Source organism: Triplophysa rosa, linkage group LG8 (assembly GCF_024868665.1).
Source record: "Triplophysa rosa linkage group LG8, Trosa_1v2, whole genome shotgun sequence".
In the NCBI taxonomy this organism is placed as follows: domain Eukaryota; kingdom Metazoa; phylum Chordata; class Actinopteri; order Cypriniformes; family Nemacheilidae; genus Triplophysa; species Triplophysa rosa.
The window spans coordinates 17,225,122-17,251,735 of NC_079897.1; the positions used below are offsets into that span (position 1 = coordinate 17,225,122).

Consider the following 26,614-nt stretch of genomic DNA (forward strand, 5'->3'; position numbering starts at 1 on the left):
GAAGCATTTAAAAAACTGTTTAATGCTATCCTTGTAAAGTGACATTGTAAAGTAAATCCTTGTTTTGCTTTAAAGAAATAGTTCACCCAAAAATGAAAATTATTTTACACAATGTTATTGCAAACCTGTATTTTTAAGAGAAGTGATTATTGCAAAACAACTTCACATTGACAAAATGTGGATTGTTTTTATATGAATGTCAGAAATTAAATGCAAAGTTATGGAAGTGATGAAATCTTTAGGAATACTGTCACATTTGTCGAGTTTTTCCTCAGACGGATGAGTCCACATTGCATAATGTACATGCATGCACACACAAGTATTGTTAAGATTTCCACTTCATGTCACTGTTCACACACAAAGGCCTACAAAGGACTGTCAGTGTCCGCTTATAAATTGGGGCACTTGAGAAGTTCCCAGTTAATCAACAATTAGATTCTGTTGTCCGTTTACCAGAGCACTAGTTTGATGTTGTTTTTATGGATTTGGGGACGGCAGGGCCCCTGTTGGAGTCTTTGTGTCATCTTTAGACTATCCCATTGTGTTCCAGCAGACCTGGCAAGTCCAGAACAACAAAACTATTAAAACATTTCTGGCCTAAATATTATTTGAAAAAAATAAACGTAAATTAGAAATGTTGCTTTAGCAATTAACTGAAATACGTTTGAGCCACTAAAATGATTATAATAAATAAAAAGTAAATAAACACTAAAACTGTAATGAAATGAAACCAAATATAAACAAAAAATAAAATTCTGCAAAACAGAAAACAATTAACAATTAAAAAATTAAAAGATTTAAATTAACATGAAAATTCTATAAATAAAAGCTAATAGAAATGTATATTAATATACAATAAAACAGGCAAAAAACTAAGACGTTTAAAGTCATTTAAGTTCTTTGTCCCTATACCAAAAAGTTTAAGGACTTTAGCATATTATTGTCATGTACAATTTTATTTTTCTCTATTCGGTTTATTTGAAAAAAAAAATGGATGCATGTGTCACACAAATCGTTTACAACTAAATGAAATACAGCAGCACTGTCAATGTGCAGCTAACGGGTTCAGATTGCATGTTGCCTTCGAGGGCTCTCAGTGTTGCCAATGTAACATACGACCCCTCCCCCTTTTCCCATCACCCCCTGGGCACCCAGGAGCAAGAACAATAGCCCTGTGTGGGACTGGAATGTGTCCTGCGATTTTGCCAAACGAGACACCCTCAACCTTTCCCTAGATGGGGAGTAACAGGGAACAGCTCGTAATAGTTTTAGGAGTTACTCTTTATGACCTCAGACCTCTGTGACCTTTTGACCCCAATCATACCATTAGTTTGGGGCAAACCATGATCCATGCATAAGTTATTTAGCATAGCTCACATCTATGGTCAAAACAGCAGAGGACTAAACACAATAAAACATGAGGTCATCTCAGAGGGAATTATGGGCTTTATAAAAGAACCTCATGTGTTCCTTATTTCATGCTTGAGTGATGATTTGATTGCGGAAATGGGATATGGGCAGACACGCTCACTGACAGATTTTCATGATGCAAACAGCGTTTCTCAGAAAACATGTGGCTATGTTTGGCTCTTATGCAAAAGGAAACATACAAATAATCAAATAACCATTTTAATACAAACACATACAACAAATACATTATTATAAAAATAAAATAGAAAACTGTAAATTATGCACAAAAGGACTTCTGAGGCCGGGGAGACAAATGACAACTTTTTTACAAGCTACATCCACTCATTTTGTAAGATCACGCTTGCTTCCTACCACAGGATCGCCTTCTACTTCGATGCTTAACACTGAAGAATTTTTCTGTTCATCTTTTAGACGATTTCTCCACAACCCAGTCAATCACCTGTGGATGAGAACACAAAAAGTGTGTAAAACATTTTCACACCAATGCTATTCACATCTAGACACATGCAGACAAACACATCGTCATGTGGTTAAATAAAACGCTCTAGCTAGTAATCTGCTGAATCAAGGTTTTAAGATCGGTGGAGATGACAGTGTTGAGGTCGCCTTGACACCTTACATCAAGTCCACACAGTTGTCACAAACAGTTACAGTACAGTTGACTGAAAGGGTGTGTGTGCTTTACCTGTTTGACATTGTTACTGGCTGCTTTTTTCATTTCTTCATGAAGGCCACGTGAGGTTTTCAGATCCTGTTGTAAAACAAACACAAGTTTCTGAAGCGTTACGGTTAAAAGCATTCTCGCAAATCAGGCAGCACTTGTGTCTGAGCTATAGACGTTTGCTCTCCAACTGTCTCCTGCATGTTCTGGCCTCCCTGATGTGTCTAAAGAAGACAAATGTCAAACTGAATTAAACCATTTTTTTTTTGGGTACAAGAAACCTTGACTGAAATAAGTGGACTTTAGGGAAAGAAGTAAAATGTTACAAAAACAATAAACGCCTTTTTAAGACACTTTCGGAAACGACTTCCTAAAACAAAGTTCTGTTCCTGTCACGGCTCAATGATCTACATATAACATCAGTCACAGCAGCGTTTGGGGGGGATATTTTCAGAGCTTCAAAGATGTCCTACAGGCAGGACAGCAGGGTGCGAGAGGCTGAAAGATTCTTACAAACCTTCAGATAAAACTTTGATATGTCAAAGAGTCTCTGACTGCAGGCTTCAAAGCACTTGTGCTGGCTGCTGATCCCGTGTTTATGGAGCGTCTTATCCACCACCTCCCTCAGCATCTGAGAACCACAAACACCTGATGACAACTCATAGTGCACAGTCATGAAACTTTTGCACTGCAACATCAAGTTAAACGATTAAATAAAACGCAATTCAAGTGGCCTGATAATTACCCTGTTGTGTTTCTGGGAGCGGGACTCGATCTGGGTCTGGCTGAGTTTTTGACTTGGTAAGAGCTCGGCAACAGAAGCAGAACGTCTCGTCTGCCCTGTGTTTGAGCGAGAGTGGGCCGCCTGCTGCCGTAGAGCCCCCGCAGCCGGGTGCGTGCCACCCAAACCACTAGAGTGAACGCCCAGAGATTCAGTGCTCTCCGATTTACAAAACCTAAAAGCATGAGAAAAGAGGATTTTTGAAAAGATGTGGTGGATGGTGTAAGACGTTGCTTTTCTGAGAACATCAATCCTTAAATCCCGCTTTGTAGCCCACATCAAATATAATCAAAATGATCTGACGTGACAGTGTACTTGGGAACTGGAAGGCTCATTTCAACATCCTTGAAATCCCAGTTCCTGCCCTCTCAGTCTGAGCCGATGTAATAGGAAACTGCTGTTCCAGAAACATCATCCTTACATTTCCAGACTTATGTTCCCGATGACATCACTGTGGTCAATACACAGTGAGGCAAACAGATGAAAGGCTTTAAAATGTGGCCAAGAGTTACGCGGTAGGTTACCATTTAATACAAAAATCTATCTCAGCATGTCCGGACAACACATCTGCGACAGCCGTGACGGCTAGACTTACGTGCAGCTCATTTAGAACGATCCTCTAAATTAAGCACAAAACTCAGAAAAGAAACAACCGGTTGACATTCACAGCAGCGCACCGTAGTCATTTTCATTCAGTGCTCATTTCGCCTTTTGACAAAGCCACCAAACGCAGATCTATATTCAATTTCAGCGCGAGTGACGTGTGGCGCATTTAAATGCTTGTTAAATGATGGGGCGGGGGGCCAGATGAAGGCTATGATGAGTTGGCAGAACTACAATGAGCCCCATGGGGAAAAATCAATGAAGTACCAGCTTCACAAAATGAAAGTAACTGGAGAAACATTAGTTCGAGCGTCTAATTGAACGTCCTGCTGGTGAGAAAGTGGCTTGTAACATGAGGCCGATTCATTTAAAGAACATCAGCAAAACCGATTGGCCGTGAAATGTCCTTATTATTTCTCATGCAGTGTATTGATGAAAAAAGCAAATGCATTTAATTTAAAACACGCTGTGGCGTAGTGGTTCGTGTGTGGGTTCGAGTCTCATGTTGTTTTCTTTTGACACATTGGGAGCTCTGTGATGTATCATCGATGTTATCTAGTTGCCTACAGATGAGGATTTGCTGAGGTTGCAGGAATGACTTATGATAGCCTTGGGAACCTTTAATAAGAATTGATTGAAAATTAGAAACCAATCCATAATGTTTTGCACCGTACGCATAAATGTTTATCAATTTACAGATATCACAAGTAAATCTACATTTATAAATACTTTAAATGGCAAACATAAAAGCAATTTGATAAAAATAGTCACTGATCAGCACTGGATCTATATTTTAGTTTTAGTAAGATGCTTAAAGGGACAGTTCACCCAAAAATAAAACTTCTGTCTTCATTTACACACCCGAGTTGTTCCAAATCTGTATACATTCTGTGTTCAATAGAACAAAGAAACGTATATAGATTTGGAACAACTCGAGGGTGAGTAAATGAAGACAGAATTTTAAAGTGATAGTTCACCCAAAAAGGAAAATTCTGTCATCATTTATTCAGCCTCATGTCATTTCATACCCGTTTAAATTACTTTGTTCTGATGAACACAGAAAAAGATATTTGGAAGAATGCAAGCAATTTTCAATTCTGTGACATCATTGACTACCATAATAGGAAAAATCAAATGGTAGTCAAAGGTGCCCTAAACTGTTTGTTTTCCTAAATTCTTCAAAATATCTCACTTTGTATTCAACGGAACAAAAAAAGATACAATATTTTCTCCCAATATGGTAGTGGATAATGTCACAGAACTGAAAATTGCTAACATTCTTACAAATATCTTTCTTTGTGTTCAGCAGAACAACGAAATTTAAACATGTTTGAAACAACCTGAGGGTAAGTAAATGATGACAGAATTTTCATTTTTGGGTGAACTATCCCTTTAACTTGTGGGTGAACTGTTCCTTTAAATAACAAAAACCCTATGGTGACTCAACAGGTTCAATGATTCAATTTAAAAAATAAGATGCTCATACAGTATGCTCTGTAAATAAAACATCGGTACTGATTGGCCCCTGAGGGCTCCTTATTATTTTTGATGCACTGCAAAACAAATACAGACCATTTTAAACCCAGCATGCTCGGATACCAGCCGATACGAATAAACAAGAGCGATATGTAAAGACAAAACAGGAACACAAATAAAAAGATCTGGAGCATCTGCGGCCACCACTTAAGAAAAACAGCTGAATCTTTACACCTGTTCATGCTGGGTTCTCTTCTCACCTCTTGTGTGGCTGGAGGTGCGAGTCTGTTTCACGTGACCGGCGTTTCAGACGGGACGGCTCGCTGTTCAGAGCCTCGCCATCAGGCACGCTACCCGGTTCAGAGAGCACGGCCGGGGAGGGTGCGGGGCTGAGGGCAAACGGCACGGGACAGGGATCCTTACAGCATGTACTCTGGGTCTCGTATCTTATGAGACGAGACTGCAGCTTAACAAAGCCACGATCTCGTTCGAGAGCCTTATGCTCATCCAGACATAACCTGAAGACACGCAGAGGGAAAAGATCAAGACAGGAAGTATTATTGAGATGAAATGTGATCTTGTCAGAAAAAAACACTGGATGGATTTTACAACACATACTCGATTCCGTGGTAGTGAGATTTGGCCACCTTTGAGAATGAGAGCTCGGTAATCTTCCTGGGTGTTAGATCAGGAGACAACTGAAACACATGTTCCCTAAACACGAACAACAAAACAAAACACATTCAGTTGGTAAAACAATACAACAATAAACATTCATTTAAATAAATCACCATATGACTAGTTGTTTTTTATTTCTGAATGAACTATTCCTGTAAGATTACAGTACAAGTAGAAAGTAACAACGCTGCTTTGGAGCTTGAATGATAAATGTGCCGTTTAAAACTTTATGCACATGTGAGCTGCCATCAGGGACTCCAATTGCAGTTTCAATAAATGAAGAAAGTCATTAGAACACATCATCATTCTGACGCTGTGTGTGTGTGTGTGCGCGTGTGTGTGCGCGTGTGTGTGTGTGCGTGTGTGTGTGTGCGTGCGTGCGTGTGTGTGTGTGTGACCGACCCTCTGAGCACAGTCAGCGGCTGGAGTTCTCCCGTGGGCTGTCCATCAGGAGTGAAGTGTTTCAGCAGCTCTCTGGCATCCAGCAGCGTGCTGCTTCCCCTCTGACCGTCTTTAGGTCCCATCAGACTCTCAGAGGAAGCACTGCTGAAGAGCCTGCACCTGTGGCGGACACTGAATTTAGGGGGATAGTTCACCCAAAAATAGAAATTCTGTCATGAATTTCTCACCTTCTAGTTGTTCCAAACCTGTATAAATGTCTTTGTTTGGTTAAACACAATGCAAATTACTTGGATGAATGAAACTCAGATTTCTGGGGCACTTCTACCATTGAGGTAGTCAATGGTGGCCGTGAACTGTCAGTTGCTAACATTTTTCCAAATAGCTTCAATTGAAATTCAACAGCTTTGGAACAACTTGAGGTTGAGTAAATCATGGCAGAACTTTCATTTGTGGGTGAACTGTTCTTTTAACTCTAAACCTGTACTCTCTCACTGTCAATATACTGGAGCTCTGCTTTGAAATGATAGGGTATCATTAATCGGTGTACAAAATAAGAAACGGTACATACAATGTCATGAGCTGAACAAAGAAAGGATTGCTGTAAGTTTTTAAAGAATACTATTCAATGGAAAGTGTTTGTTTACCTGGATCTTTGTCGGGCTCTCTGTGTGTTCTCGTAGTTTTGTAGGACGCTTCTTTCTGGCCAATATGTGCGTTTCCCATCGTTGGATGAAGATGTCACTGTTAGAAAGATCAGCAAGTTTAGATCACTGGAAACAATCACAAATAAACAATACTTTAATAAGGTTGTGTTTGTTAACATAACAATGAGCAACATAGTTTTCAGCATGTATTCAACTTTTTCATGTTAGTCAATACAGTTTTTCATGTTAGTTCACGGTGCATTAACGAACGTTAACAGTTACAACGTTTGATTTTAAAATGTATTTGTAAATGCTGAAATTGCTATCCTGCTAATGCATAATTTACAAATACAACCTTTTTGTAAAGCTTGTCCGATTTAAACCGTATACCTTGTTATATGCACATTATCTTCTATTTTAGTTTTAATCTAACGTCCAACCTGAACATAATGCATTAACACCGCATCTCACCTTTAGTGTTGGAAGTGGAGCTCTTATTCTCTTTCTCCAGGGATGTGCACTCAGAGGCTCTTGGTAGTGTGGAGTCATGCATCTGAAGATACTGCTCACGGGCCAGACTCAATAGAGCCTTCAGTTCATTCACAGGAACGGCGGCAGGTTTCTGGGCTTCTTCTCGTCGCCCTGGTCACATATAAGATATACATCATAAAATGTTTCAGTTTCTTACAAATCATATAACCTTTTCTTCTGTTTTGTTTTAAACCTTTTAGATTCACAGTGACATACCAGCAATAATTTTGCATCGTAAATCTGCTACCACAATAAATTCACCCAAAATGAGAATTCTTTCATCATTTAACCCCCCTTTTATCATTCCAAACCTGTATGACTTTTTTTCTTCTGCAGAACACAAAAGAAGATATTTGGAAGAATGTTGGTCCCAAACACGGGCTCCCCCACTGACTTCCATTGTATGGACACAAAACCAATGAAACATTTCCTAAAATATCTTCTTTGTCTTCCATGGAAGATAGAGTCATTTACAGAATTTGATTGACACCAGGGTGAATAAATACATTTTTGGGTGAACTGTCCTTTTAAAGACGACAACATTTTTAAAGCGCTCATGTGAGATTAATAACGCGTGACTAAAGCAATATGATTGGCCATCTACTGGTCTGGGGTTACTTGAGTACAGCGTGTGATTGTGAATACTTGGAAGTTGTGGGGAAAGGTTTTCCGTTGCCTGGGAAACCACTTACGGGAACATTCCTTCAGGACCAGGGTCTGCACCTTGGCCAGATTTCTCTCCCTCTGCAGGAGCTGCTCACCACGGATACATGGCAGGGAACGCAGCCAGTCAGCAGCGCTGTTCCCTGGGGAGAATACCAGACAGACAGAAAGAAAATGCAAGCGTGAGACCAGGAGAATCAGGAGAGCAGGCTGTCGAAAATGTCCAGTATAAATCTAACAACAAATACTGAAATCTTGGACATTTTATTCTGATTTTGTTCTGGAATTAATCTTCAACTGGATTGCTTATAGTTGTCTCTCCACATTAACCTGAGACATATTTCATACAAGAACATTAAAATGTGCTGTGCTGCTCAAATGAAAATAAAATATAAATGTAGGACTGAGCGAAAGCATTCAGATGCAAGTAATCCCTAAAAGAGGAACTAACCAGCTTCAAAAGAACATCTTGTGATCAACACCATCTTTAGGACATCAGTACCTGTGCAAATGTCAAGCATTTACCAACAAATTTCTCAGCAAACAACCATGAACTAGAGGTCTGTGGTCCTTGGTTACAGCTAGAGCACTGAGCTGTACTGAACATCACAGCTCTACGGGAGGCTCTGAACAAACCCACACGTCCTGAGCAGTAATGTACCTCAACAAAAGGTCTCCAGTGGTGGATTTAACTACAGCCACTCTCACAGTACAAAGAGCCATTACAGAAGTATGTGTGTGAACCACAGACCACCTGATTTCTGGAGTGTAAGCTGAAGGAATATTACTTTACTACTTTAAAATATTAATACGGTGTTATCTGAAATGCTAAATAGTGCTTTAATTTCTTAACAACTAGGGAAATAAAAGGGATAATAAAACATCTTGTAATCGTTTATTCACCCTCATGTTATTCAAAACCTGCATGTAACTCTTTTGCGGAGCACAAAAGAAGATATTTTGAGAAATGTCTCTGTGGTTTTGTGTCTGTACAATGGAAGGCAATGGGGGACAGCGTTGTTTGGTTGCCAACGTTCTTCAAAATATCTTTTTTTGTGTTCTGCACAGGAAAGAAAGTCATACAGGTGTGAAATGACATGAGAGTAAATTATGATATAAAAATAGCATTTGTGGGTGGGGTTAGTATACATTGTAAGGATGATACAGGCAAATCATGGTTAAGAGTTTGTTTACTTTGTAGAAACTGCTGAACATTTAATCATAATTTTCGCGCAAAAAAAAAAACACTTGCACAGCATGCTAAAAATGCTCACTCCAGTGTTTTACCCTGATAAAGTGTGATGCCATAATTCCATGACACTGACCAAACTGTTGTTTTTTTGACAAACACAGCAGTTTGTGTTTGGAAAGAAAACATGATGGCGTAACAGTCTGAGACTGTCCATGCGTCTAAAATCGCCTACTTACATACTATACAGTAAGCGAAAATTAGAATGAGTCATGAATAGTTTGTCCGAAACCTCACCGTGCAAATAACAGTAAGCGAGAAAAACCCAGATGGTCTACTGCTTCCGCCAAGATTTGTAAGTGTGCATTGGATGGAAACTATTCTATCCCATGATTCCACGGGAGCTGAGCAACAGTATCATTCAAATAAAAATAGCCGAAAACTTTAAGGCGGGTGTCCGTTTTTCAAATCTAAGTACCTATAAATTAATTTCTCGTAACAAAATGATGTTTCTACCAACACCTACGCGCAGGTTGATGTTAATACATCATAGGTCAAAGAGCATACGGGTTACATGACAATAAAACATGGCGGATGAATTATGTCCGAAATCTATTTATACTGCTCCCACTTATACTATATAGAACGTACTGTTTTAACAGTCGATAGGTAGGTACTTAATCTAAATCAGTATGTACTGTCAAAGTATGCAATTTGCATACTAAATAGTACTTGAATTAAAATTAGTATGTACCAAATTATAGTATGCGGAAATGAGTATCAATAGTCTACTATTTCTGGTGAAAATTCAAATGTAGATCCGTGAACACTCAAACGGCTGACATTACCCACAACTCACAGCGAGTGGGCGGAGTTTAGTGGCGCTACACTGCACTAATAAAAATGAAATAACTGATGTGTCCTTGAATTTATGAAGTATATAAGTAAACAGTAAACATTACACAAGAAATAATCTATTAATAAATACTGAAATACATAAAGCTGTGTGCGACTGTTAATGGCAACAACTTCCACTTTTGCTGTGCACTACAATGTACTGTATATACTTTTCCATAACAAAAACAGTACATACTTTCAGTGCATTGTATAACTCAATCCAGCATTTACAAATGAATATAAACAAAATCGTGATTTGTTCTACATTAGAAACATTGGGGACGTTGCAGTTCTGGTCTAATAAAGTCAGACTTCTGCCATCTCATCTTGCCAACGTCCAGGTGGCCTCAGCTGCTTCGGTGATAGATGAGACTGCCGTATGGGTTTAATCTGGCTCTAATGAATGAGGCTCCTGAAAGCCACCAGATCCAACTTCCTTCAGAAGACACCATATTGGCCCTCTCATTGATTTATAACAGATCTCAAATATCTGCTCTAGGCATGCCGCTGCACCTGTACACATTCATGCGGACATCAATCGCGCATAAAAAAATGCATACCTGGAGCCTTTTCTCTGATAAGGGCGATGAGCGTTGCTAAGGCAGCGGCTCCGTTGATCTGATTGGCTGTGTGTATCAATCGTGCCGTGCAGCCTCCTGACTCCACCCCCTGCACCAAGAAGAGGTAGCGGCCTCTCTCACCTTTTAACTCCACGTCAGGCACTGGGGGGATGAAGAGTTAATAACACAGTAGCAAATATACAGGAATAAGTTACATGAATGTCAGTGTGTAATTTTAACTGGAGAAATAAAGACACGAATGCTGTGCGAGGTACAATTACGCACATTTAGCCGCCCTATGAAGCCGCTTCCATTAAACACTGTTCATACCGAGTAACTCCTTGGGGCGTTTGGACATGAAGTCTCTCCATTTGCAGGAGCTGATCTGAGAGGCCGATGGGAAAGTCTCAGCGCTTATCACACAGGACAGAGAAAACAAAGCTCCCACCTGCAACAGGAAACAGTTCCCGTTACTGTCGCCCAGTGTGCCAGCTGTTTGCAATGTGTTGTTGGATGAAAGTGCTCCATTTTGTCTCAGAGGACTTTGATAGCTTTGGCTGCATCTCAGCAGGGAAGCGGATTTGACCAGAGTAAGATAATTGGTGATGATCGTGTTAGACTTGGAGGCCTACCTCTCCACGCAACGTGCAGAGCTGATCCAGGAGCAGCTTGGCTTTGACGGATTTGGTAGCCAATCCACTGTAGAATCAAGTCAAGGTGTGAAACAATACACAGAAGAGAAAGTGACAGTACAGTTAACAATATAAATCGTTGCAAACGCACAAGAAATGTGTTCTTGCCAATCACAGTTCACTGTATGACACTGACAAAAGTTGACACGGTATACACATGACCGACTGCCTGAATATGATGTGCGGTTTCTTTACCAGTCACTCGAGGGCTTTCCAAGTATACAAATATGGTAGTCAATGGTGTCCCAAAACTGTCAGGTGCTAACATTCTTACAAATATCTTTCTTTGTGTTCAACCGAACAAAGAAATGTATACAGGTTTGGAACAACTTGAGGGCGAGTAAATTACCGAATTTTCATTTTTGGGTTGAGTATCTCTTTAACAACTCATGATGGCGGAGCTATCGGAGACTCGTTTCTGCCTGGGGAAAGATAATGCCGATTAGCAATTAGCAATATTGACAACGCTCCAATAAGTTCTCAATGGACGAAATCAACTCCAGGCCTACATTTTTGTTCTCATTTCAGAAGACGTTTCACTCGGCTATACGTCACGACACGGAAGAGACAATCGCCACTTCCGTTTCATGCCTACGAAAAAAAAATTTTTATATAGTTTTGACAAGTATCAACTCTTTAAAATCTTCCCCATCGTCGACCCAACACTTGTCAATATAGAGAACGATGCAAATAAATCAAACGCTACCATCTACAGACAGTACCTCTGAGAAAGAATTCTTTATGAATACATTTGTAAATGTAGTTTTTTTTCAGATGCATTGTTGACCGAAACAAATAACATTGCCTCATTTGCATATCCGTTCTGATTGGCCTGATCGTTTACGCATAAGTGGACACTTCAGATTGTCAATCTCCTCTAGCGTTTTTTGTTTGATTTTCTCGCCCGGACTGCCATATAAAAGGTCGACTCAAAACGCATCATTATTTATCGCATCAATCAGAGTTAAGCAAAAATCTTTTAGTATTGGGCAGGTTTTTGCATTCTTTGACAAACTGCTACTGTTGTGGATAAACCGTTTAATCTCTTGATAAAGATACAGTTCAAACTCTGTGCTGGAACGCAGGTGAATCGGGAGATCCGTGACTCTGATCAGCTGAATCAGTTCCAACACAGGCTGGTAACAGTGAAACACCTAATAAACACAGGAAACACAAATACACAGTCATGGATCATCATCATCAAATGAAAAGAAGGTCTGTAAGAAAACAAGAGCAAAATACGACCAAGTAGTTAAAACACCTACATGCTAACTGACCGTTAAAAGTGTTATTGGCGGTGACAGTGGCTGGCAAATAAAAACATGAGTTTTTTTACGGCTTATTTGCATTAGGAGAGGAACAGCGAAATCTGTTTTGGGGGCTGCTGGGTGCTTGTGCCACTGAGTGGCAGAACAAAATCAGCTTTGTGCTCGGACAGGACTAAAGCCGAGCTGTTGGGCTGGAATCTGAGAGAGACTGAGAGGCATCTGGCAACACTTCCACTTCCTTTATCAGCTCTTTCGGCTTCCATAAAAGAGAAGCAGAGCTCAGAAAGAGTAAGTCAATCTGAAGAGATCTGCTCCATTATTCAGTGGCGTCTGACCACAGAAAAGGCGAGCGAGATGCAATATATTGAAAGTAATGAAAAGCTACGTTTTAAGTAGTTTTAAAAACTCCTGTTGGAATTATGGGCTGGGAATGATGTTAACAGTTTAGAGAAATATGAACAAGTTTGTCGAATCAGATCATGTAATGTCAATTGTGTAAGTTCATATGAGGCCTATTAGTGAGCAGAACTGTTTTACACCATTTAAAGGACCAGTGTGTAGTTTTTTGGAGGATCTATTGACAGAAATGTGCTCCGATGAGTATAAAGGCCGTACATAATGAAGCGTTGTTTTTATGACCTTAGAATGAGCTATTTCTATCTACATACAAAGCTGGTCGTTGACATGTCACCATGTTGTTTCTACAGCAGCCCTAAACAGATGTAATGCTCTACAGAACGCATTTCGTAAATACGTCATCTCATTCAGGAAAGAAGCGAACCTAGATGCCGCTAAAAATCACACTCAGCACCTTTAAATGTGAAGTGCTGTAAAGTGTTAGGTTCACACATACTCATAATATGTACAGGTTGAAAGCACTTTGTGTTACTTTTTATGATTGCTGAGCAAAGCTATGCCACGACTTGCTGGATTAATAGAGAACCATTCCGTTTGTAATCCTCAAACCTGAAAGAGAAATATTTGAGCTATGGGTTCCCTAATGAGTCTCTAATGTGTTTTAAGAATGGTGGTTTTTGACTGGAGTAAAATAAAGTATGTGGTGAACATCCGTGCACCCCTGGTCCATTTAAGCCGGATCAAATGTTGTTTTGATTTTGCTTTGGTAAAACAAGTCTTTTTTACCTGTACCCTAAATTAAAACAATGAAAAGTCGTAGTAGAATCGAGTAATAATGTTTGTGTCAAAAAAAACTTTCCCCGGTGTGTATTGGTAATGAAGCAGAACGAAGTGGCTCACCTCATTCTGTAGTTTATGATCAATTTGGCATTGTGGGTCTGTATGAGGAAACAGCAGATCTTTCCAGTGATTTCTCCTCTGAGCTCTCAAACAGAAACCATCAAACCTGAGCTCGGAAACAAACTGAAAAGCGTACACAAAAACGCCATTTAGTATGGAACAAAGAGACTCTTAGCAGCATCTCGCTGCCTTTGTAGTGACCAGGAAATAGAATGACCATGAAAGATGCATGTACTCAAAACACTGACCATGAATGCTTTGGACGCTTTTTAAAAGCCTTAAAGGACTGTTCTTGTTTATTTAAGACCTCTAACCTGTAACTATAATTCACCTGAGGCTGACCCAAGTGCAACACATGACCTCAGATCTTTGCTGGTCTTAAATACCATCAACCGTGTGAGTAGCTCTCTCTTCATTGACGCATCAGATTGCCCTACTCAGAATTTCCCTGAATGCAATCGTTTACTTAAAATCTTTGATGCTTACTAAGCCTTTACATCATGTCTTCATAGTTTTGCAAATCAATCACTCCCACTGTATTTCACTTAGACAATTTCTTACAACAGTGCGCCATCTGGTGGTAAAAAGAAATTCTAGTTAAAAATCCTTGACCTTTAAAGGAAAAGTTCATCCAAAAATGAAAATACCCTTTGAGTAAATTGATTTGTTCTGCTGAACACAAAGGTAGATATTTGGAAGAATGTCAGTAACCAAAAAGATCTCATCCCCCATTGACTACCACAGTATTTATTTTCCCTATACTATGTCAGTAAAAGGGGAATGGGATCTGTCCTTTGTGTTTAGCAGAACAACGAAATTTATACAGGTTTGGAACAACCTGTGGGTGAATAAATGATTCCATTTTTAGGTGAACTACCCCTTTAACCTCATGTACTTTAACCTCAGATGCTATTCATTTTATTGTACACAAGCATTAAACAGACAAATTAATTCCATGGCGGTAATAATGCACCTTTTTCTCTCTGATATGGAGTCCTCCTCTCCAGATCTCAGTGCCATCCACACAGCTGTCAATCATAGAGGGAGAACACATGCAGGCGTTCAGGTATTTGGCCGCTTTCTGCCACCTTTACAGCGCAGAAACAAGAGAAACAGAAAAGTTGTAAATAAAAACAGGTTTACAGGCATAACCACAACAGTGATGGCAAGTATATTCCTGGAAAGCTTTAGATTTTACCCAGCTCTGTGCTCTGTGACCATAGTCATTTGTGCAGAGTGCCACGCCTGCATGTGCTTCAAAGAGCCAATCAGAGGCAACATATCCTTCAACCCCGCCTGCTCATCCACACACAGCACTATCACATCCAGTAAAGACTTCCCTGAAACATCACATCAATACAGTTACAAAACAACCGTTTTTTAGCTTGGAATATAATGCACAAATCACATTGACTACTTTCCTGAAACTTTTTCGTCTTTAAAGATCCTACTATCAACTTTTCTTGGAGAAGTATATAGAATATATAGAGTTCATACTTTATGCATAACTTCTCATTGGGTCTTACATGGGATAAAGAATATAACATGAGGTCAGAACAACAAAGGTGAGCACAACACAAAATACTAACTTCAATATGAACTATCGCATTAAATGTGAAAAGACACACTATCATTACAATGTTTTATAAACCAGTTATTGCTCTACAATGGTACCTGGAGGAGGAAGTTTGTCTGCTACCTGATGAAGAACTTCAGCCGCCTCCTCAAAGAGTCTGCCATGACAGTCAAAAATCAAACAAAGTAAATAAGAACATAAAAAAACATTGTCAATAATCAGAAAAGCTGTGGGTTCGATATCCAGGGAACACACAGATAAAATGTATAGCTTCAATGCTCTAAGTCGCTTTGGATATAAGCATGTGACAAATGCATACATGTAAAATGTAAATCAACTCATCGGTGACATTATTTACATTTATGCAGACACTTTGATCCAAAGTGCAAATAGCTTTCCTGTAGCTCAGTGGTTAGAGCATGGTGCTAGCAATGCTAAGGTCATGGGTTCCATCCCAGGGATTGCACATACTCAGAAACAGATGTATAGTATAATGCAATGTAAGTCGCTTTGGATAAAAGCATCTTCCAAATGCATAAATGTAAATGTAAAGTATAGTATGCATGTTCTCTGGGAAATCCAATGCATGGCCATTGGAACAAAATCCTTTATCAGTTGAGTTACAGCTTTCAGTTGAGCTGAAAATATAATTCATTCTTTGGCCCGAGTGTGTTTGAGATTAAGGAGAAACAGTAAGCATCTCTCACTCTGCGTGGGATGGCTTTTCCGCCAATGCACTATCCTCCTCTTGTTCCTGGAGGGCAGTGATGCAGTTTTCTAGAGCAGATGGCTCAGATGCCTCACTGTCACTGCGCTGGGAGCACAATTCCTCCCACTCTGAGCTGCACCACTGGAAATATACACACACGAGGGATCACATACACTTATAAAAGCAAGATGTTCCTGTACAGAGTACATAAGTATACTGCTGTAGTTACCTGTGCTGTACCATACGTGGCTTGAATGGCAAAGTACCATTTCTGCGGGGCTGGACAACCACTCAGAGAGCAAGCTAAACAGATTTCATTCAACAGAAACAACATTTACATAATTCAAAACTAGTGGCAGAATTAGACAGCTGTGGAGGAAAGCAAATAGGGTTGTATTTAGTACACCAACCTGGAAATGCAGAAATCCGCGTTAGGCTTGAGCCTGCAATGTCTTTGAGGTTATCGCACCATCTTTTGGCTGCATCAATTGCTGTACAATACAATGAAGTCAAGGCAGAATAGAAACACACAGTGTACATGTACTTAATCGCCAAAGACCCCGCTTACCGTTAAAGGCGCTTTCTTTCTTCGACTCTAGGTTGACTACAATAACAAGCACGTATCTGTCCATGACTGTTTGCTGTTGGGTTCATGTAAAATAATGTTGATTCGTTTAGGACGACACACACTGATCCACGAAACAAATTTACGCGCGTTTACGACCGACACTGACGTACGACAGTGACGTGGTCCGATGACGCCTACGCTAGCGTGCAATACAGTCGGTGGGAACAGATTGAAACATAATACAGGTTTTTGTTTATAAACATGAATTTTAGCATTGTCTTTTATTATTAGGTCGTTAAAAGGATCATTTTTAATTAATGCAATGTTATCAGTCGAATAATTGAGAATAAACGTATGTTTATTGATACCGGAACTGTTTTCTTTTCAGCTGTTGTTTGGGGGAAGAAAATTGCTGCTGTACCGAAAGAGCCACATTGAGGTCAAATCTTTCAAATGTTCATGTAAAATGTCTAGTTTTTCAAGATCAGCTCAGGTAACGTTAATGTATTATTGTTTATATATTACGGCATGATCATACTGGTTCTGTGTCATTTATTAAAACATTATTTTGTCAAGCGATGTTTAACATCATCTTACTGTTAAAACTCGTACAAAAAAGCTTACGATCAATGTCAGAAAAAATATAATGCCTGAACTCGTATGTTTGGGTCTAGAGTATTTTATTTGAATAATATACATAGTTATTGTAGTGTTCAACAGCCTTTTACGAAAATATGTTGTCAATGCAATGCATCAGTTGTGACAGGTGAAGCGACTTCTACAGTACGTAACACCCACTGCTAATGTCATCACAAACGTCTGTTAAATTGCAATATTTCTTTTTTTTTAATAAGCAATGGGCGACTTTCGCAAGATCGTGGTTACTTATAGACGCCAGGCTACAGCCTCCAGGGAAGATTGCCACTATGTGTGCAGTGAGACTTCAAGGAAAACATAAACCCATTTACCATCCACTGAGTGAGTAAACAAAATCATTCACACGTGCGACTCTCCTTTTCCCTAACCTCAGGCAGAACAGAACAACATTCATTTGGGATCATGTAAAATGTGTAGTTGCCTAATGGCCACAAGATGGAAGTAGATCACAGTTTAAATACTCAGTTAAGACCAACCTTAAAGTTGTGATCCATTTTTATTTTGGTACATGTGTACCTTTAAACCATACTGTTATTGTCTAATGTAACTGAGCTACTTTATGAGTCTGTTACGGTTTTTAGGGCTTATAAAGAATGTTAAAATGGCTTCTATGCTGCATAATGTAATTTGTACAGGCTAGCTGTGATCACCATAAAAATGTGAATAGCAAAATAATACATGAAAGGCTGTATCTTTAATCAGGATTTTCTTTTTGAAATTTTAATAACAATTCTATGAATCACAATGTATTCTTTCACAACTTATTGGCAGGAAATATATCCTATTCCTTGATTTGAATGTGTAAAGCCAATTTTATGGTATATTCCGGTGAGACATAAGATGCCATTACTCCTGGCTTGGACAGGCTGTGCCATTAATACATCCGTCTGGAACTGCGTGCTCTCACAGAAGCGAACATCACCTCAGACCCAGCAGATGATGCTGACTTCCTGAGACATGCTGAGAGTTTTTAATGAAATGCTCACTCTGATAAATGAATAAGCAAAGCAGGCCAAGAGATGAAAATTCCAGGCTTGTGCAGTTCTGCCAGGCGGGATGAAGGATGGGATGCGTTTAATGGCTTAAATGTAGGACTTCATACCAGTTACAAATGTGTGTGTGTGTGCATGTACTAAATAAATACATTAATTAATGTTATATTTGGTTTATCCATCTCATTTTTTATATGTGTGTTCATAGTAATAAAATAATACAACTGCCATCAGCACTTCATCAATGATTTTGGGTCTTGAGTCATGAGGTGTATGTCGTGTGATTCATTTGGAATAATCACAAGGAACTATATGTTCCTCTGCGGGGAGCAGTGGGAGAGAAGTTAAGCATGTTGACTTAATTATGACCTTGTGTCTGTTTCTCAGGTGATATTGGAGATCATGTGGTGGTCATGAACACTAGACACATCGCCTTCTCTGGAAACAAATGGGAACAGAAAGTGTATTCGTCTCACACTGGGTAAACTTGATTTTTTTTGCTTTCATACTCAAGCTTATGAGAAGATAGAGCAAGCTCTAGTCATTTATTATGGCCTCCGCTCTGCTTGACAGGGAGAGGAAATTTCAGATAGGAATCACTTGACTTACGATATGCGTGATGCATGTAATTGAAAGAATGTGCTGCTAATATCTTCCCTTTTCATCTCAGTTATCCGGGAGGTTTTAAACAACTCACCGCAGCCCAAATGCACAAAAAAGACCCGACAGCTGTAAGTATTCATCTCTGAATTTGTTTTTTGAACCGGAAATTCATATTTCTCTGTAACGAATTGGATTTCGTGGCAATTTCTACCATCCACACATCACTCACAAGCCTGTCAGCGTCACAGACCTGTTTGTATTTAATTATTAAATAATAGAATTGCACTGCACCTTGGAGGTGACAGTATACTTGAATGTATTAATTTATGTAAATTATGCTCGAATGTTTTTGAGTAATTTGAGATAATGCCAATTGCAAAGCAAAATACTCTTTCACAATCAGCAAGACATGTGATTTGCATAATTAATGCTGAATCTGTATTTCAGCCTGTTTTTATAACGCTTCCGCTCTCTTTAATGTTCTTGCTTATCTCTGCTACTTTTTCACAGCTCATCCTTCACACAACTTAGAAATTGTTTTTAAGGGATTCTCAAAACTAAAATACCTCTACATTATTAAAATAAAAGTCTTTCCTGTCTGTTGGTCCTGTGCTGTCCCCATCCAATATACACCTCTGCAAAGTGAAACCAGCTGTTTACACGCCTGGATTAAAAAAAAACTGTCAACCACTGTGCACTGTGAATCTCACGCTCATGTGTTAGAGAATAACAAAATACCATCTGGTGATCAAACAACAGAAATGGCTTTAAGTGCTCTGTCTACATGTAAACCATTGCGATCATGTAGGTGACAAACATTCGAGTCTGGCTTCTGCCATGTCAGTGACCAGTCATTTCTTTCACTCCGCAATATAACCCCCCCACCCGTTTCGTAGGGAAATAGTATTCCACAAGATGTAAACACTGGTCCAGAAGCACTTCCGGTTTCATATTTATTTTTTGTCTTTCTTATGTAAGTAAATCTTGAAGATATCTACTTAACATTTTGATTTGGTTATAAACGTTCTGTTGGTTGTATTTTGTTCAAACGTTTGTGTAGTGTTAAAAAAACTAAAACACAGTGTTCTCCTGAACCAGCGTTGTTTACGTTTTCCAAAGCGGTCTATGTATAATATATTTTTGATATAGAATAAATATATATTATATATAGATGTGTATTCCATGAATATATCTGTATATGTATAAGTGAAAAAATCTTTTTGGTTATTATAAAATTGGACACAAATTTCGCTGCTATCTTGTTGAATTATAGAGAAGCAGAGCATGTCACATTTCTAACTGTTCTTAAAGGGATAGTTTGCGCAAAAAATTCTGTCACCATTTACTCACCCCCTACTTGGGCTAAATTTAGTTGTTCTACTCAACACAAAATGATATTTAGAAGAATGTTTATCCATAAAGTTCTGGGACACTATAGGGAAAAAAACTACTATGGTAGTCAATGGTGCCCCAGAACTGTTAAGTTTCCCATAATGTTGAAAATACCATATTTTGTGTTCAACAGAACAATGAATTTTACGCAGTTTTAGAGCTTGAGGGTGAGAAAATGGTCACAGGATTTTCATTTTTGGGTGAACTGTCCCTTTAACCCCTCCTACACCCAACAACCTTGACTGTTACTTTGCACAGTGACAGTCGAGCAGCGCCTTATTATTTAGAATCCATCCAAAGTCCAGGCACGCAAACACTTGACCCTGAATCGGTCTGTTCCTGCGGGCAGGGCCGGGACATAACGAGTGGAGAAGTAGACAACCACGTAAATGCCGTTCCGTGGCCCAGAAAAAAACAGATTCAGCCTGCCTCCCCTCTCTGGTCTTGTGTCTCATTCCCGGTCATTAATAAGATGAATGTTTGACTCAGGCTGAGTTATTCCAGTGCAGGGGGGACTGTATCAGCGATAATTGTGGATAATGATCGGAGGAAGGTGGCAGTTGTGAGGACTGATCGTGCCTTCAGACAGCTTTCATCTATCAAGCATTCACCTCCCCAAAATAATCCTGATTAATGCCGGAGAGCGTTCTGATGAAAGAGTGATGTGGTTGGTTTGGCGTGTTGTAGGCGAGGAGACTTTGTGCTTTAAAATGCCTCGCTGCTCATGTATTCAGTTGCCGTGGTGGTATATGCAAAGGGACTGATATTCATTCTTTTAATGTTTACCTCATTTAAATGGCGTTTGGAGAAAAGTGACAGAGGTTTTTTGCTCTGTGTATTTGAATTTCAAATTTGACAGGGGCATGATTCACTCTTTACTTTTTAATCGTATACAAATAACACCACAGACACATCATGCTCTGTTTTATTCTTGTGTAAACTGTAAAAACACACAAGCAGAATGTGGATTGTGATATTTGTGGCAGGGTTTCTTAGCAGAAATCTCTCTTTCTTATACATTTCATGAGATATATTGACACAAGTAGTGGCCAAATCTCTGTGTTATTTAATACTTAACTTTTTTTGGGTCACAGATCATTAAACTGGCAGTTTACGGCATGCTCCCCAAAAACCTCACCAGAAGGACCATGATGCAACGGCTTCACATCTTCCCAGATGATGTAAGCTTACAGTCGATGCTCTGATTTATGCTCATCGATGTTTTATCCAAAACATGACATGTTTGGAAAGCAAACGCATGTCAGCGGGTTTGATGAATGTTTTCCCTGTTTCTTCTCTAGCCGTTGGAGGACGGGATGTGTTCAATTATGTCTATAAATAATGCAATTTGACATGTCTTCTATAACTGCTTAAAATATAACATATAACAATATCCTGCTGCTGAATGACCTCAGCGTATCAGAAATGGTTTTAGGGTAATCTGTTAGAAAGGGTTGTCTCTGATGTATGCTGTTTGTCCTGTGTCAGGTTATTCCTGAGGATATTTTGAAGAACCTGACAGAGGAACTTCCTCAACCCAGAAAGATTCCTCGCAAGCTCAGCGAGTACACGCAGGAGGAGAGAGATGCGTTCCCCTTGCTGTGGAACCCGTAAGTGTCATTAGTCTTTTTTACTTATGAATCGGTTTACTACAGAAATGGTTATTTTCAAATGGTTGATCCGATTCGCTTCAGATTGAACGATTTGATTCTTTAGTTGTGCGGTTCCCTTTCATATGATTTTGTATAAGGGTGAGTCAATAATGACCGTTTTTCTTTTTGGGTGAATTATTCTCTCCATTTCTTTCCTGTTATCACTCCTCAGGTTTCTGAAGTCTATTAATGAGTGTTGTATTAGATTTAGAGTATAGCTGAGGTGTTCACCTGAGGGGAGAAAGAGATATTTTATCATTCATCTGTGAAGCTGCACTTTTCCGAATGGGCGCTCTGCTGCTCTACACACTGCAGACGTCCAATCAGATTTATGAGAGATGAGTCACTGACTCACAGGCCGACCAATCACACACTGCTTGTGAGGTCACAATGGGGAGCTTATTTTTGATGCCGTTTTTTAGGTTTCAGCTCAGATGCCCTCATCAAAACTAAATCAGAAATATGCTCCTTTTGACTTGTCTATAAAATCATTACAAAAGTATTATTTTCATTGTTTGGAACTATTGTTTAGTTCTTTTCAGACATTTAAAATTTGTCAACTTCATGCAGAATACTCAATTAGCAAAATGAAATAAATAATAAATGAAAAAAGCTGTTTTAGAAGTCAAGCATGTATGTCGTATTCAGGGTTGAGCAGTAACAGAATACATGTAACGGCGTTATGTAATGAAGATACAAAAAACTAGTAACTGTAATACGTTACAGTTAGGCCTACATAAAAACATTTTGTAAAAATGTAAATACTTTTAGGTTTACAATGGTTTCATTTAAACTAAATAAATCAGTATTTTGGCATAACACTTATTTTTGAGCGCTGCTTAGTTCCTGGTTCTGTTGTCTGTGATGACGGTGGCGCACGCGCAAATAACACGTCTACATTCGCAGCTCTTTTGTTTTCAAAGAAGAAAATGCAAACAACCTGGTTGTACAGTGCAAACTATGCCTTCCAGCTACAAAAACACTTTCTTTATCAAAGGTTACAACTAAATGACATTTTCTTAAACCAAACCCTTAATAAATACTAGTTGTTTTTTAATATTTCTTCTTAATTGACTTTGTGTATATACGTATGTGACCTTGAAGGACTCTGAAAGTAATCCGATTACATTTCAGCCTTGTTTGGCAGCGCATAAGATCCTCAAAAGACATAAAAAATCACTAGAACGTTCACACAGCTGCTTCACTGCTGTTAAACACGTCGTAAACCCTTTACATCTCCACAGATTGTCCCTCTCCTATAACTTTTCCAATCTCAAAAATGTTATTTGCCCTGCTCATCCCTAACGTATGGCTCCTAGACCTCTAGTTCTAGAAAAAAATCACGCCAAAAAACAACTCTCGGGCTTTTTAACGCAGAGTTTGAATTTGTTTTTCCATTCACTGCATATGACCGATAAGGACGAGCTCTTCCCGTGGCCTCTATTAAACTTTTATGAGCGTGGCACAGTTGACTGATGATTTCATTATTATCATTATCATACAAGTGTGGCCGGATGAATCTCAAAGCTTGAAATGCAGAAATTAAATCTGCATTATACCTGCTGTAGAAGATATTGACGCGTATTAGAAACCGCCACCTCACTGTGGGAGGCGTAAAAGACCTCAAACAGATAGGGGTGTAACGATACTTCGTACTACGATATTTCGCGATGCAAAAATGTCACGATGCGCATCGAAGAGAGATGGGGATTGATGTGGTAGAAGTCGATCTTGAAGTTCAAAAAATCTCTCAGACAAAGAAGGTTCAGGAGTCAAGGAGTTAACTTTATTTGATCAGGTCAAACAAAGGAGATGTCCCAAGTCATCTGAAAACTTAGTGTTTTCCAGCCTGTAGTTATAGTGAAACTTAGGAAAGGAGGTGCTTTCCTAAACCAATCAGGAAATTCCCTTTACCTTTTATTTTTTATTATCCAATCATTCTCGTCTGCCACTATTATTTTCTAGGCAACAAGGTTTGTATCTAATAGTGGAATGTCGACCTTTACTTGGTTTTTAAAAATAAGTTTTCCTGTTGGTACCAGTTTTCAGGCCACAAAGTGAACTACATGTTCAACCTTTTGAACTTTATCTAGGTCAGGCCTCAAACAGATCTCAAAGACATCACTGAATTTTGTATTGCTGAAATGTGTTCTATACTTGGTTAAAACGATTAAAAATATACTTATAGTTCAAACAACACTCAATCAATGCTTAAGTATACTGATTATATCATTAAATCATCAAATCATCTTCATATATTCACTTGTAACACTCAATCATTGGTCTGATTATTAACACATCTATGGTAATATCATTCCTATGAATACTTCTTATAAGTGGGATGTACAACAGAGCCCAAAAGTGCACATATGCACAAAATGACACAAAATGATCAGAATTATGCACAATATATTCCCCCCTTTGGGGCTCCATAAGAGTCCCACACATGATTAAGTCTACTAATGTAAGAGGAATATCTACTACAAAGAAAATATATCTGCATGAGCAAAATGAATCAATATCAATGATTATACTTATTGTAGGTATGAATGCAAGCTATAAAAGATAAAAATCCAACTGACCCATCTTGGTCATCTCGTAACACGGATAACACCTGCTTTTAACCAATTACTTTAGTAACTTTTCTTACTCAACTGCAAAGAGTTGATCAATTGCAAAGAGTTGATCATCACTGACTGAATAGACCATCATCTGATGATGAGGACCAGATGGAATAACTCTCTTACATGCATGCATTATGCAAGGCCAACAACATAACAATATCAGAATTGGTGATATAATACACGCAGCAAACATCAATATGTTATGCAGATTAGGGAATATGCTGTTAAACCAGTTCCAAATGGAAGAGTCTGTGTTCACTTCATTCTTTGCAATCATTGTAGACAACAATGTAATATTCTCTATTCCTTGTTCGATAAGATGTCCATCCGCGTCATTGTCTGGTATGTAGGTACAACAAGTCTCTCCTACCATAACACAAACACCTCCTTGCGCTGCAGTGAGTTGATCCAAAACCATCCGATTCTGGAGAGCAGTAAGTCTTATTCCTCGCAGTTCCTCTCTGATTCCCTCCATCATGATTTTCGTTGTGTTGATAAATGAAGACAGCTCATATCTGGTGATTTCCACTTCTTCCATCAGTGATTCCATTCCCAGTGCTGGAAGGAAAGCAGCCACAAGCTTCTCAGCAATAGTCCATATGTGATGATTCTTTGGCACTGGGCTCTCTCTCAGGAAGTTGATTAAGTCTCTTTTTGTCCGTTGTTGATTCTCCATTGATCGATGTGGTAAAATAATGGCACCACCATGCAGTTGGACTAAAGCACAAAGTCCTATCCACTCCTCTGGTAGGGATAAGTATACTCGATATCCACACAGCCAGTAGTGTCCCTCAATGACACCTGTTCCTTGTTGATCTGGAACATGCACAGTTGAACATAATGGACATTTTGCTCTTTCTTTTTCTGAAGTCAGAAGATATTGATAGGTCACAAGTGGCTGTGGTGCTTCATGGGTAGTTGTAGCACTGCCTAGTTTAGAATTCTCTTGATCTACTGTTCGAAGACATGACATACAATTTTGTCTTATAGTTGCATTTGTTTGCTTGTAGATATCTGAACATTTCTTCTCTGGTAACTTTCCCAAGAATTGTTTTCCTGAAGTTGTTGAAGCTCCTGGAGTTTCTGAAAGTCGCTCATAACAGATGAGATTACTTGGTATACGCTTTACAGTCGCTATTTGAGCAAAGATTCTTTTAGGGATAACAATTGTTTGCCAAGTATCCATTTTTTGATATATCACAGCTCCCTCGTTCTGTTGTAGCGTGGCAGCTGCTACTGCAATCATAGCTATCTCAAATGTAGTATTCAGATCTTGATGTGGCCACCAGTCTCCTCCAACTGCACTATGAGGAAATTGGGCACAAACATAACAGTTTCTGGAAGCATACATCTTAACTGTATGATTAGTGAATCTCCACCACATGTTAGTAGCATAGGGATGAGGGGGATTAGGGAGATCCATCCATGAGTCCTCTGTTGTATAGTTGTTACTCTGTCGTTTATTTCGGTGTTTTGCCGCAGACTCTGGAACTAACTGACCTGGGAACAAATGGTCAGATGCAGCAGCATTTACTCCTGGGTCAGCCTGCTCCAAGGTAGTATTTAAAAAGTCTGTATCGTTCAAATCCATATCCATGTCTTTGCGCAGAGTTATGTTGTCCTTGAAATGAGTATCTGGAAGTTCTTTTTCAGTAGTGTTTCCCATAATGATTGGTATTATGATCACACATGTCAAAATGATCAACATAGATGCTATCTCTCGCTCTCCACACAATTTTCGGAGTCTCATAGGATGGCATGGGTGTCTTGAGCTTTCCATGATGACAAGTGATGACAGTAAAAAAGTTTCAATCAAAAATACTATATCAACTTAATTCATAGGGTAATGTCCACATTCATATTCCCATACTGTAATAGGCAAAGAATGACGAGTAATGGTCAAAAGTCTATTTTTTCTATCTATTACTGGTCGATAGCCTGGTCGAGAGAAAAAATTAAAAACAGTACTTCCATAACGTTCTTCATAAATCTGGAGAGATGAAGATGAATATCCTACTGCAAGAATTGCTGTGTCCGAGCTCAATAGTTGTACTGGTGTTCGTCCCTCAAGTCGTTCAAGATATCTCTTTCTATAGCCTTGTACTGGA

General features: G+C 39.1%; 2 protein-coding genes across 3 annotated transcripts in view; one reads left to right on the forward strand and one right to left on the reverse strand.

Moving 5' to 3' along the window:
* Positions 1-846: 846 nt before the first annotated feature.
* Positions 847-16,766, reverse strand: mtbp (MDM2 binding protein). Of its 2 annotated transcripts, XM_057339985.1 has the most exons (22): positions 16,587-16,766; positions 16,429-16,509; positions 16,248-16,321; positions 16,017-16,159; positions 15,408-15,466; positions 14,932-15,073; positions 14,707-14,821; positions 13,734-13,856; positions 12,268-12,362; positions 11,149-11,215; positions 10,847-10,964; positions 10,517-10,678; positions 7,900-8,013; positions 7,148-7,318; positions 6,677-6,773; positions 6,033-6,191; positions 5,571-5,666; positions 5,213-5,470; positions 2,838-3,048; positions 2,610-2,723; positions 2,117-2,182; positions 847-1,870 (listed from the first exon to the last, which is right to left on the reverse strand). In XM_057339985.1, the coding sequence occupies exons 1-22, from the start codon at positions 16,648-16,650 to the stop codon at positions 1,832-1,834; spliced, it is 2,568 nt and encodes an 855-aa protein (XP_057195968.1). In that variant the 5' UTR covers positions 16,651-16,766; the 3' UTR covers positions 847-1,831. The 2 variants fall into 2 exon arrangements, with proteins under 2 accessions (XP_057195968.1, XP_057195969.1); XM_057339986.1 differs by lacking the exon at positions 13,734-13,856.
* mrpl13 (mitochondrial ribosomal protein L13) overlaps positions 16,756-26,614 on the forward strand; it is a 32,207-nt gene continuing 22,348 nt past the window's right edge. The window contains exons 1-7 of the mRNA XM_057339998.1: positions 16,756-16,831; positions 16,975-17,079; positions 17,441-17,564; positions 18,623-18,716; positions 18,906-18,966; positions 21,325-21,411; positions 21,719-21,840. Of these exons, the coding sequence (XP_057195981.1) occupies positions 17,053-17,079; positions 17,441-17,564; positions 18,623-18,716; positions 18,906-18,966; positions 21,325-21,411; positions 21,719-21,840 (515 nt within the window). The 5' untranslated portion in view covers positions 16,756-16,831; positions 16,975-17,052. The remainder of the gene's footprint in view (positions 16,832-16,974; positions 17,080-17,440; positions 17,565-18,622; positions 18,717-18,905; positions 18,967-21,324; positions 21,412-21,718; positions 21,841-26,614) is intronic.

What these genes read in the sequence shown, in the direction of transcription:
- mtbp (XM_057339985.1), bottom strand. Translation starts at nt 16,650, where the DNA reads ATGGACAGATACGTGCTTGTTATTGTAGTCAACCTAGAGTCGAAGAAA. An exon ending in GAAAAGCCATCCCACGCAGA is followed by an intron (nt 15,467 to 16,016) that starts GTGAGAGATGCT and finishes CTGTCATGGCAG; the next exon opens with ACTCTTTGAGGAGGCGGCTG. An exon ending in TCTGCACGTTGCGTGGAGAG is followed by an intron (nt 10,965 to 11,148) that starts GTAGGCCTCCAA and finishes TTCCTGTTGCAG; the next exon opens with GTGGGAGCTTTGTTTTCTCT.